The sequence below is a fragment of the Morone saxatilis genome, unplaced genomic scaffold (genome assembly GCF_004916995.1).
Source record: "Morone saxatilis isolate NCDOM2014 unplaced genomic scaffold, NCSU_SB_2.0 Contig0, whole genome shotgun sequence".
Lineage (NCBI taxonomy): Eukaryota > Metazoa > Chordata > Actinopteri > Moronidae > Morone > Morone saxatilis.
In genome coordinates, this window is record NW_023339650.1 from 12261649 (window position 1) to 12274706 (window position 13058).

General features: G+C 40.4%; 1 protein-coding gene across 6 annotated transcripts in view; it reads left to right on the forward strand.

Moving 5' to 3' along the window:
- The window catches only part of nktr (natural killer cell triggering receptor), a 15643-nt gene that overhangs the window by 676 nt on the left and 1909 nt on the right, over positions 1-13058 (forward strand). The window contains exons 2-15 of one of the 6 annotated variants that reach the window (XM_035654143.1): positions 1313-1391; positions 2058-2132; positions 3468-3575; positions 4572-4616; positions 6064-6151; positions 7027-7056; positions 7363-7508; positions 8092-8305; positions 8509-8685; positions 8801-8888; positions 9262-9410; positions 9513-12200; positions 12387-12470; positions 12781-12840. In XM_035654143.1, the coding sequence (XP_035510036.1) occupies positions 1334-1391; positions 2058-2132; positions 3468-3575; positions 4572-4616; positions 6064-6151; positions 7027-7056; positions 7363-7508; positions 8092-8305; positions 8509-8685; positions 8801-8888; positions 9262-9410; positions 9513-12200; positions 12387-12470; positions 12781-12840 (4010 nt within the window). In that variant the 5' untranslated portion in view covers positions 1313-1333. Of the gene's footprint in view, positions 1-1312; positions 1392-2057; positions 2133-3467; positions 3576-4571; positions 4617-4684; positions 6152-6426; positions 6453-7026; positions 7057-7362; positions 7509-8091; positions 8306-8508; positions 8686-8800; positions 8889-9261; positions 9411-9491; positions 12201-12386; positions 12471-12780; positions 12841-13058 lie in introns of those variants that run through there. The other 5 variants (XM_035654152.1, XM_035654133.1, XM_035654164.1 and 2 more) reach the window with 5 other exon arrangements.

The following is a 13058-nucleotide window of genomic DNA, read 5'->3' on the forward strand; positions in this document are numbered from 1 at the left end:
TACTTACCTATGGACGAACTCATATTAAGCCTGTTAAGAAATGTGGGCAGGGACAGGACCAGATAGTCTACTACAGATAGTATTGCCTAATATTGTATGAGGGAAGTTTTATCAATCAATCACCTACGGTCTGAGACAATACCTTTTGAAAATACCGTTTAGACCATAACTGCCCTGAGTCACTGTGCTGAACTGTAACAACAATTATCATCTCTTACGGTGTCCATGGTATTATAATATAATATATAATTATATTAAATAGTTATGTATTGTATATACATACCATAATAATATACATATATATACATATACAGTTATATACATATATCATATATACATATATAAATGTGTGTGTATATGTATATTATATATATATATAATATACATACATAAGTATATGTGTATATTATAGATAGATAGATCTTTTGACTGGTAGTGTATATATACACATTATATATATACACATACATACACACATATGTATGTATATATGTATGTATATACATATACATATATATATATATATATATATATATATACATGACACCGTAAGAGATGATAATTGTTGTTACATGTCAGCACAGTGACTCAGCAGTTATGGAACAATATGCAGCCTATGTTATAAAAAATATGAGAAGATTAACCTTTTTAATAAGTCTGTACGTTGCAGGCAGATTATTGGACGCTCTGCCTTGTTGCAGTTTTTCTTTGCAAACAAAGCAGATGTGTTAGTCTAACATGGGATTTCTGCACATCAGGCTGCTGAAAAACCAAATAAAAACAGATTGTTTACTTAAGTGCACAGCAACACTGGCATTGAACAAGTAGAGGCGAGGGTTTAAATACACGGTGCAATGAGTTTTTAAAATCATTTAAATCAACTAGTAAACAGTGTGAGGTTGTCGCTGATGTTTGCTCCAGTAGTAGCAGCAGTTTGTGTCATTTCAGTAAGCTGTCACACGCTGATAACCAAGTGGACAGTGCGAGCAGAGTTAAAAACGTACAGCGAGGAGCTTGTGCTGCGCTGTGCTTGGATTTGCATAGCCAGTACATTTCCCCATACACTTCTCTCTCGCTCCCCTCCCATCGTTCTCTCTCCTCCCCCTTCTGTTTCTATCCTCCCTCGCTGTCTTTTAGTCTCTCTACATTGTTTTCCAACACGCTCTTCTAAATATGCCGTACTTTGTCAGTATACACTGACAGACAGGGAACCTGAATGAGGTGTTTACTGCTTTTTTCCCGCCTTATTTTTATTTTTCCTACTCATCTTCTTTGTTGTGTTTTTTTTTTTTTTACTCTTTCTGCATTTTAGGTCACCCGGACTTTGATCACAATGGGGGTGAAAGACCGCCCTCAGTGTTACTTTGATGTGGAGCTCAACCGGGAGCCAGGTAAGAGAATTTAAAATCTGTTTACAGGTATGAGAATTAGTTAGATATGTAAACAGCCTCGGCTCACTTTTAAAGCCAATTACTTTGAACTGACATCATCAATAAAGATGTTTAAACAGTTTACAACAGTATGTATCTGGTTTACTTTTGTGGCCTTGGAACTTTTGATTGATATGCATTTGGTTGTACAAAATGAAAGTGGAACACCCAGTGGTACATTGGCTTGGTAGACTAGTTTTGTGTCTTTACTCAGTGCTTGTATTGAAGGCTAGCCTTGAGAAGCTACTGGCTTTATGTACTTTTTGAGCAGGAACACAGTTGATGTGAATGTAAAGACAGCACGGGCCTGCTTAGTAGCTAATTAAATGTAATGCACTCATATTTGGACAGGGAGGGACGAAACAAACCCCTCAATCATGCTTCTAAGAATAGTTTGCTCCTAGCTATGGAAAGGTTTCTATAATGTCTGAGCTTCACCTCAGGATTGTGTTAATTAAAAGTGTGCAGTGTTGCACATTTGGGCTGCTTGTAACTCTTAATTGTATCCTATTAATTTCCCCCCTTAATAGTTTTTTCTAACACCAACTGGAGGAAAGTAAAGACTAAGTAAAGTTTAGTATGTACAAAGTGAAGTGAGTTAATATGTTTCTCTTTTGTGTTTTATAGTTGGGCGCATAGTCTTTCAACTTTTTTTGGATGTTTGTCCCAAGACAAGCAAAAACTTTCTCTCTTTGTGCACTGGTGAGTAATGTTCAGTCACGTTTTAGTCAATATTAGGATTTTGCAACGTTCACTGCGTCATATAACCAAATATTTCTGTCTCAAAACATAAAACATTAAAAAAAACCTGTTTGAGAGGATAACATGAAACCGGTTTGTTTGCTGTGTCAGAGCTGAAAACTGTAAACCATAGTATTGTAGTGCTGATTTCCACAATTTGAAAACAGTGTGTTATTGATTTCTCCAATAAAAGCAGAGACATTGGGGGTTTACTGGTGGCACATGTGGTCTGAATACATACTACTGCAATCTTTCTTTGGGTTTAAATCAGGTCTGTTCCTTTCCCTGTTCATTTCTAACTTTTCCCGTCTCTACCAAAAAATAATCATAATGAGAAAATGAATAAATGAATATGAGCTATGGATTAAAAATAAGAGCAACAGTATCACGCCCCACACCCATTTTGGTCATTTGATATCTTGAGGAAAGGCGCTATGGCAGTAGTGTAAATTGTGGAGTGACAGATGGCGTACAGGGGTCCTGGTCTGTCTCCATAGATATTTCATCGCACTGTGTAGAACACAGTGTACTGTGGCAGTGTTGGTCTGCCTGGAGATAGACATAAATCTGCAAACAGTCTGCAGATCGATCCTCCCTCTCATTTTTCACCCCCACCTGGCCGACAGGAATGTGATGCTGGCAAGGGCAGACATGGGAGACGGCTGGTTAGTCCGTTCCGTTTCCTGGACATACAGACACAACATAACACAGTAATACACACCATTCATCTGGGCTGTTTGCTGTGGCTTTATCAAAGTCTCTTATGTGTCCTTTAAGGAGGGGGGATCACCTCACACCATTAGAAACCAAACCCATGGAACAATGCTGAAGCCAGTGAAGCAAAATACTTGAAGATTAGCAACCTAAGCTGACCATTTAAACAGCCAGCCCTCTGTCCTCTGAAAGCAACCTTAAACACATCTAATGAAATTTCTGCCTTCACGTCTCCTTTCACCCTAGGTGAAGGGGAATCCCGGGGGTAATAGCTCTGGGCCAATATTCTGTCCCCTGCGAGTATCGCTTCAATTGAAGATTTGTTTTAATGAATTCTGCAGTCGTGCACAGGAGTATTAACAACAGGATGCCAGAACAAAGGCATTTATTAAAACCCCCTTCCCCCAACTGTGGCTTCATTCCCTTGTTTAGAGTAAACCCCATGTGGCAACTTTCAATATTCACATTTCTTAACACTTCAAGGCATCTGGTGTGCAGAAAAGCCCTTCGTACAGTAACCGATCTGTTGAGTGTGTTGTGTTTGATGAGAGCTCAGTTAACATACTGTACATCTAATTGCAGGTGAAAAAGGAACCGGCAAAATCACAGGGAAAAAGCTGTGCTACAAAGGCTCCACATTTCATAGAGTTGTAAAGAACTTTATGATCCAGGGAGGCGACTTCACCGAAGGTAATAATGTTTAACGTATAACCTCGTTTACTTTGAAAAGTGTGTGCTTAATCCAGTTGACTGAATTAAGTTAGTCAGCCTGTGTTCACACTATTCAAACTCAATTTTTACACAAAACCAAATGAAAGTAACACAGCAAAACGCTGCTGCGACAAAGATGCTGCATTTGGTTTGTTTAAGGAAGAATCAGATGCTTAACCTGACTATGCCAGATGATGTGTTACACAGAACTATCTGTTGGAAACTGTTTGGAAAAGCAGGAAGGAGATTTAAAAAACTTGGCAGATGATTGAATGTGTCTATCACAAGCGAACTTCAACCAGTCACATCAACAAACCATATAACATAGTCAAACTCTTACCGAGGCCAGTCGGGAGAAGAGCGAAAACATCTTTTACTTGGAGAAAAGTCTTCAGTGCCGTTCTTTGCTCTTCTTTCTAAAGAAGAAATACTCTCCAGTTCTGATATAACTGATGTTAGCAGCACCTACGCTAACTTCTTTAGCAGATGCTGTAGTTGTTTTTGAGCAAACTGTCACTTCTCCCACGCAGCATCGCACACACCTAGCTTTAAAACACGGCTGTAGCTGCCAGTACTTCCTCATAGGACACTGAATGGTCTGGTACTACAGTGGCTGGACACAAGGACATACTATAGCTTGAAGCCTGGTAAGATGGATTCTCATGTGATTTCGAGTCCAGCTGCCTCGCAAGGTTGTCAAAAGCTCTCTGAGGTAGAACATTTATTTGAGTAATGGTGATGTTTTGCATGGTATCACAGTTGAAAATGAATTACAACAAAAACTGCAAAAAAACAAAATTGATAGACACTATCAATCTCATCAAAGTGCCAATATACCATATTGGCTTTGTTGTGGGTGTTTCATATTGACCTTATTGTTTCCTGAATGTGGAAGCCCCTAATGCGATTTAATATAAAAACTTGGCTGGCTTAATTATTTTAATTATTTTAAATAAATATTGTTATTTCCTGCAGGAAATGGAAGAGGAGGAGAGTCCATATATGGTGGCTACTTTGAAGGTAATGGGAATGTCAAATTATCTCATAAGCAAGCCATAAATGTTGATGATGTTGATATTTGAATACTTACGAGCCTCTGACTTAGCTATGTTTGCATGAGCATAATGTTGCATGTTTGTGGTAATAATGGGTTTCTTGTGAATTTTCCTATGAATGACTCCGTTGACCTTTACTTTTCCACTGTATACTTCTGTCTTCTATTTAGTAACAGTAGTGGGCTTTGTCAAATCAGCATGGAGAGTAGGCATTCTCTTTATTGAAAGCAACAATCTTCCTGCCTAAAATTTTCAACATATTCTTTTATTTATAGAGTGGTCTTTTGCAAAATGAGAAGGTAAGAGATGTACACAGCTCAGTAACACCATGTCCAACATTGTCCCCACCACCTTCCTCTCTCACTTAAACCAGTGCAATTGTTTGCAGTGGTGCAGGTGCACATTTGTACTGAAGGGATGTTGCAGGAGTTTCTGTTCAGACAGTCATCCTGTTAGACCCCCCAGAGCCTCAGGGCTGCTCAAATGACGTTTTATGTTATGTGGTATTTATAGCCACATGACTGCCATGACACATGCCATGATATATGATGGTATTCAGATGCAGGCTGCAGGTTTCTCTGCTTAATAGGAAGACTCATAGAGTACCACACAGAATATGTAGATCAAATAAATTGGGAAGCATTTTTAGTTTATGTGTTTTCCAAATTTGAATAACTTCCATGTATTCAATGTGACTGTTATTCTATGTGTAGGTAATTAACTATTATGTTTTCTATCTTTTATCTAAAGCATTAATCCAGTGGATTCATTTTCATATTTTAGTTTATTTAAATTGCTTATACTCATCATACTACATCATTGTGGACCATTTTACAAAGCATTCAATATGTTTGGTTTACGTTCATTTAGTATACTAAGAAAATCTCCTTCAGGGGACTTGAAACTTGCTTTAGATTCATATTGAGCATGTAATCAGCCCTTTTTTGTTTTGTTTTTCCAACCATTGCATTTTATTGTTTCTGACTTTTAATTTTTTGACAGCATAAACATTGGCTATTTCTGTTCAGTGCTCTCTGAATCCACCATTTTAACAATCCCTGCTCAAAAATGTTACAATGGATGGATAATCTATCGCAAGCAAGTTAAAATGAATTGGAAACCAATATGTTATTCTTTGGAAAATGGCCAGGATGATGTAAAGTATATATGATTTGTAGTCTAAAGCATATTAAACCAGTTTGGTAATTTTAAGAAAAGGACTAGACAAACAAAACCTTTACAAAACAGGGCTTTTATGGAAGGACTGGTAGGCGAGGCAATGATTAGGTTTCACGAATTGAAATAGTTCTCTTTTTTTTTTTTCTTGTCCTGTTCTTCCCTGAATATTTCCGTTATTATGTATCAGAGGACACTCTGTGAGACTTCGATCCCTTTTTCTCTGCTCTCGACAGATGAGAACTTCATTCTCAAACATGACAGACCCTTCCTGTTGTCGATGGCCAACCGTGGGAAGGACACCAACGGTTCACAGTTTTTCATGTGAGTAGTGTTAAGTAAATCAAATCACTATGCATCTTTAATAACTATATCATTTAACTGACCGGTCATTTGAATTATTGATTTGCTTTTTTCATTTTTTTTTTTTTTTGCTTTCTGTCCCTTTTTTCTGTTTTGAAACTGTAGAGTAGAATTTGTCAACAATCCCCTCTCTGTGTGCAGTTAGAATTCAAAGTGCAGAGAAACATGGATTCATTATTTTTTACCTACAAATGTGTTACATTTTTTCTCTTGCCGTTTTTGTGTAAAATTTACAGAAACTCTAGCATCCTGCTCTTCCAAGGTAATGTGTCTCCAAGGCTGTGTTTCTCTCTCTCTCTCTCTTTCTCTCTCCTGACTATATTTATCATTCAGTAGTTTGTATTTGCAAGAGTGTACAGTTTTTATTTTATGTCTGAACAATATTCACAAATGTCTTGAGGTTATTTGCCTTTTTGTAGAGTTTTTTTATCACTATAACAGGTTGAGAACACAAGTTAGAAACCTCCTACATGAATAAAACATAAAGGAGGAAATGTATACAGACTTTTTTTCTTTTGTATGATCCGAATTGATCACACACACTCTATTGTTGAGTGTTTTCTTTGCCTGTTTGTTGCCGTTTTTAATTAAACATCCAGAATTAGTGTTTTCTGAATTATTTGAAATCAAATATCATTAAACAAATGGTGGTCTTACAAATTCTGGACTATTTTTTTATTATTTTGAGATTTTTCCCGTGGTACAGTAAGCACTCAGTTTGTTGAAGTTACTTGTTTATTCTCATTCTTTTCCTCCTTTTTCTTCTTTTCTCATGACCCCACCACTGCCAATGGTCGACCTTCCCCGGGCTTCTTTGCTGGATTTTCCACAAACAGCACAACCAAGATGGCACCTCATCTCGACGGGTAAAATCTAATTTCTCTTTGGCACTTACAGAAGGTATTTACAGTGACACTGATTGGATCTTCCAGCGTTTTCATAATTCTTAAAACTCCTAAATACTTTTTATTTATTTGTATTATTCAAAAGTCATGACTATATAAGAAGCAATCAAGGTTAAACGAAACCTTTTTAGGTGTTTTATGGCAGTATGGGTGTGATTTGATCAGATTTAATTGACAGCGAGCAAACAATCCCCCGACTTCCATCGGATTTGGATTGAAATGTTGCTGTGTAGCTGTAACAGGCATCAATCTTTTCTGCCTCTGCAGAGTCCACGTCGTCTTCGGTCTCGTCATCTCCGGCTTTGAAGTGATAAAGAAGATCGAAGGGCTGAAGACTGATTCATCCAGCAGACCCTACGCTGATGTGAGAGTGATGGACTGTGGACAACTTATCACCAAGTCTGCTAATGATGGTAAGTTCAGAAACTGATCAGCTCTCCCTTTTTTTTTAAATGAATTGATTTCTTTTTTTTGTGAACAAGCCGGATGAATACACTAATAAAAACAGACTTATGAATATTATATTCCATTTCTACCAATAGATTGTCTTAAATGTTACACACTGGACCTTTTTTAAATAGATGTTATCTGTTGTCTTTAAGTGAGCTTAACACTGTTTGTATTCTCGCTTATTCCCCTGTGGGGAATAACGTATGCTTCCTGTGATTGTAACTGGGTCATATTTTGTGCTCATTCTGTAAGAGGTTGGCATTTTGATGCCAGCGTTTTCCCCCACTGGCATTCGTACGGGTCGTGTAACCTGATCTTCTGTTTAATGAGGATCAGCGATGTGATCTCTGTGGACTTCATTTGGCATGCGCCCACCTGTCTCTGCCAGGCCTGCTTTCATTGCCTCCAACATACTCAGAAGAATCCAACAAAGCCTTTGTTGTTGTAGCTTTACACCCCCTAAAAATGACTTGTGGCATTTGAACTCTCCTTCGTACCCTTACTGTGATCTTAAATTATTACATATGCTCTTGTGTTTCCTACCAGTACTTGAAGGCAAGAGGAAACGAAACCATTCTGCTGAGTCGTCCCTCAACTCCCATGATTCATCCTCTCAGTTCTCCTCTTCAGTGGAATCTGAAAGTGAATCGGATGAAAAGCACAAACATCGCAAGCACAAGAGACACGTGAAGAGTAAACGGTCAAAAAAGAGAAGGAGGGAATCAAAGAAGGAGAAGAACATTCTGCCCTCCAAGCAAAGGTTTTTTTAATCTTTATTTACAATCACATTTTTACATGCTTATATACCTACTCACATGTCTCAAATTTACATAACCACCATTCTGATCCAGTCCGATTAGTATGCAAGTTTAGGACTGACCCGATTCACTGTCAGCTTTAAGAGCGAAAAGGCTCTTTGGTTCTTTGCATAACAAAATATTGTTTTGCATGGTGTCATTGAAGCTCTCGCAGTCCTCTGGAAAGAGAGATGTTGGAGGAGGAGAATGAAGTGGAGGGAGAGAAGGAGCAGAGTGGGAAGAGAGAGAAGCCTGTCGTCCGACCAGAGGAAATCCCACCGGTGCCAGAGAATCGCTTTCTGTTACGACGGGACATGCCCTCTCAGGAAGATAAAACAGAAATGTGAGTTTTAAGTTTGAATTCATTTATGGTTTTTTGGTTTGTTTGTCAGCTAAAATATATACGGTACATCTAAGTAATTCCAGTTGGTGTTTACTTTAAAATTTTATCTTTTCAGAGTTGAGAAAGAAGACGCATCTCTTACAGCTGAACAGAAACCATCAGTCTCCAAGTCTGGACGGAAGATCAAAGGCAGAGGAACGATGGTATGCTCACCTCAACTAAGATCAGAGATTAGTCAGATTTGGTAATAAGGTATTAATTGTTCTTGTAAATTTTTCCTAATCCACTTTGACCAATTTCAAGGCACAATATTTGCAAGTGGACATTATTTCTATTCTATCAACCATAACTTGGTTGCTAGGTGTGGTGGTTCCCAACTTGGGCAACAAAAACACAAAACAACTTATTTTTAGTTTTCTCCATTCTCACCTCAGCCTGCTTTTTACAAGCTACAAGTCCCATAAGTCACTTAAGGCAAAGAATCTTTAAGCACAGCCTCAGCAAGCTCTGTAAAGAGTTTTGACAGTTTCTTATTAATGTAATTTGAAGTATCAATTGATTGAACTTTTTTTACAGAGATATCACACCCCCACAAGGTCTAAATCACGCTCTGCCTCTGTGGAAGAGCGTGGTAGCAGTGAAACTCCGCCGCACTGGAAAGAAGAGATGAAAAGAACCAAGGTTTATCAACCGCCGAGCATTGAGCGATGGAGCAAAGGAGACAAGTAAAATATTTTACTTTGTTACTTAGAGTATCAGAATTGTTCCTTGTTTTTTCTTGCTTCATGCATCTTTTGACTTAACAGATTGAATGACCATTCCTCAAGCAGATGGGACGACGGAAGTGACTCTGCGTGGTCCCGGTCTGCAGAACACTCCTCAGACCGCAGCTCTGAAAGGTCCAGCCAGCGGCGCCAGCAGAGGAAAGAGAAGAAGAAAGCCAAACGCAAGAAGAAGGCCAAAAAACGTAAACACAGCAAGAAGAAGAGCTCCAAGAACAAACCTCAAGAGCCTCACCTGTCAGAGGGTGAAAGGTCGGTGTCTTCAGAAAGAAAGTCCAGAAGATCCCGTTCTCTGTCCCGCTCCTCTTCAAATCAGCATCATTCATCAACTCGGAGGAGACGGCGGTCCTCTCTGTCTCTCAGAGAGTCGCGGTCCTACTCTAGATCCTACACTTCCAGTCAGTCCAGATCTAAAGGGAGGTCCAGGTCTTACTCAAGATCCAGGAGCCTTTCTAGTTCTAGAAGTCGGTCTTTGTCTAGATCCAGATCTCAGTCCTATTCTCGATCGCGGTCTAGATCCAGGTCAAGATCAAGATCCCGTTACAGATCTAGGTCTCCTTCCAGAAAGAGGAGTTCATCCCGATCCCCAATAAAGAGAAAATCCAGCAAGCCCAAACCGGACGCCATGATCCACGTGCCTGAGAAGCTTTCAGACAGCAAAGCCCCGCCTGTCCCCAGACTTCCTGCAGTCCCGGCTCCTGAAAGTGTCCCTGTGATCCCGTTGAGCGACAGTCCTCCACCCTCACGCTGGAAACCTGGTCAAAAGCCGTGGAAGCCCTCCTACATCCATATTCAGGAAATTAAAGCTAAAGTAGCTCCTAGTAACATTTCATCCACTGGACAAGGAGCTGATAGTGTGACAGAAAAAGCTCAGACTTCCGTTACACCCAAATGTTTGCCAGGGGACTCTGGAAGCGACAAGCCACACAAACCTACAGGGCGCTCGCACAGCAGGTCCTCCAGAAGCAAGTCCTACAGCCGTTCATACAGTCGCTCAAGGAGCAGAAGTTACAGTAGGTCCAGGTCCAGATCCCCTTATCAGTATAACAGCAGGTCATCCTCCTACAGCAGATCAGATTCTGAAAACTCCCCGAAAACATCTTACAACAAGAAAAATTCACTAGACAAGGAATGGAAAGAGTATTACAGCTCTCTGAGGAGGATAGAAAATTTAAATAAGTACATTTCACACACCAGTAGTCAGGATACTCAGTCGGGTTCAGAGAAGAGGGCAGGCTGTGAGCATAGCCCTGAAATCAGCATCTCCGGGAGAAGTGGCTCTTGGGAGAAAATAAAAGAGAAAGACAGCACACAGGATCAAGAGACAAAGCATTTCAGCTCAGTGCCAGTGGAGAGCTATAATAGTAGGTCTGAATGGGATAGTGACAGCGATAAAGTGAGCAAAAGCAACAGCGTTGCCCTGTCAAAAAAGCAGAAACAAGCAGTTCAGTCCAGCGAAGTTCTTGACAAGAAGTTGTCTGGATGGAATTCAGAAAGCGACTCTGAAAATATAACAGCCAGGACTTTGGCCATATCTGAAAAAGAGGAAGGGGAGGCAAGTTCAGAATCAGAATACGAGACTTTCAGAAAGACGTCAGAGCCAGTGGATGCTCTGGCATGCAAGATTGCTGCTGCTGCCGCCGCCGCTTCTCACAAGTCAGAGGAAAGTCCTGAGAAGGCAGCAGAGCCAGAGAAGCACAAGAGCAAGAAGAAGGCCAAACGTAAGCACAAACACAAGAGAAGAAGTGAGAACAAAAGCAGTTCCCGTCACAGTAAAGAAAAGAGAAAGAGATCTAAAAGGAAACATCAGAAGCTCAAAGAAACTTTTCATTGGCAGCCACCTTTAGAGTTCGGAGAGGAGGAAGAAGAAGATGAATCAAAACGAGAGAAACATAGTCCTGGTAGAGCTGTCAAAGAAATGCCTGATGTGGACAGTATGAATGAAATGGACCAACATTTAACCTCTTTAAACAAGAATCCTTTTAAAGAAGAAGACAGAGGGCAAAAGCGAGCAAAACACTCTGAACCTCATCTTCAGACATCCGGCAGGAACGGAGCTAATATTCCCACTGTCAAGAAAGAGGAGTCATTTGATGATATGGACATTTGTACCCCAGAACATGACGCTGAAATCGTCGAACCTCCAATTACAAAAGATTCTCATAATAACGCCCCTGAATTAACCCAAAAATCAGAGTCTTCAGATATGGAAAGTAAAGATAGAGCTTTACCTCATAGCAAAGAACAGCCTTCTGTTACCTTCACAACAACCGCTGGTGGACCGCAAGATGAAGCAACCACCAGCAAACCTACAGGCACTGTAATCAATTTCAAATGGAGGCCTTTGAAAGGAATGTCAGCCCTGCAGAATGTGAACGTGTCCCCTGTTGCCACAAAAAACATCCAACTTCAAGAGAACCAGACCTCCAACGCACACGGAGTACGAATGGAGATTAAAAGCAAAAGCCGGGTCCGACCGGGATCTCTCTTCGATGAGGTCCGTAAGACCGCGCGGCTCAACCAGAGGCCGAGGAACCAGGAGAGCTCCAGCGAGGAAAGGTCCCCCTCTGTGGGAAAGACGAGGGGAACGTCCCACACGCGGTCCCCAAAGAAGTCCAGGTCCGCGTCCAGGAAGTCTCGCTCCGTGTCAAGTCACCGGTCCCGCTCCAGAGGCTGGTCCCGCTCCTACAGCAGGTCCAGGAGTCGATCCCGCAGCTCCAGTTATTCCTCCAGGTAAGACAAAAAGCACTTTTGATTAGATGAAGAGCATGAGGGCACCATCAGTAAATCTTTGTAAATGCTGGAGGGGCTCCTTCTGACGTAGATCAAGAATGTTGTGAAGTGATAAACGTGATGGATGTGAAGCATTTGTTCTAGCTCGGGTAAAATGTGATTTATAGCGCAGCGTAATTCTTTTAGGAGCCGCAGCAGGAGTCGGAGGAGACGTGGAAGAGGACGGTCACGCTCTCGCAGCAGCACATATCGAAGTTACAGGAGTCACAGGTAAAGCCCTCGAAACAAGGATTTAATCATCTACTGTGGAGATAATGGATCCCAGTGGGGAAGTGTTTTTAGCTCAAAGCAGTGGAAACCTTGGAGCTTGTGAGGTTTCAGTATCGTGCTCTTCATGTTACAGTTCATCCACATGGATTTAAGAACAGTCAAAAACCCTCTTAGTCATGTTAAAAATGTTTTAACTGTTTACACAACCTTCCCAAGACTTTCCATTGTGTATTTTATCAGCACTAATGTATGATTAGTCTTGAAGTATCTGTCAAACCTTACCCTCTTTCTTTTTTTTTTCTCCTATCAGTCCAACGTACAGTAGAAGTCATTCCAGAAGTCGCTCATATAATCGTCGTCGGAGATCCAGGTCTGTCAAACTGACACTGAGAAACAGAAATGTTTAATTTCTCAAGGGTTGTTTCCGGGTACCTTTTTTAAGATCAGATGAAAACACAATTATGCAAACACTTAATTGAGATTAAAACACCACAATCTAATTTAACAATCAGTTAAAGTTTGGAATGAGGTGTGGATTTGTGCAGTATTAACTGAGAGACTGAGAGAACCCAAACAGTGAACACAATA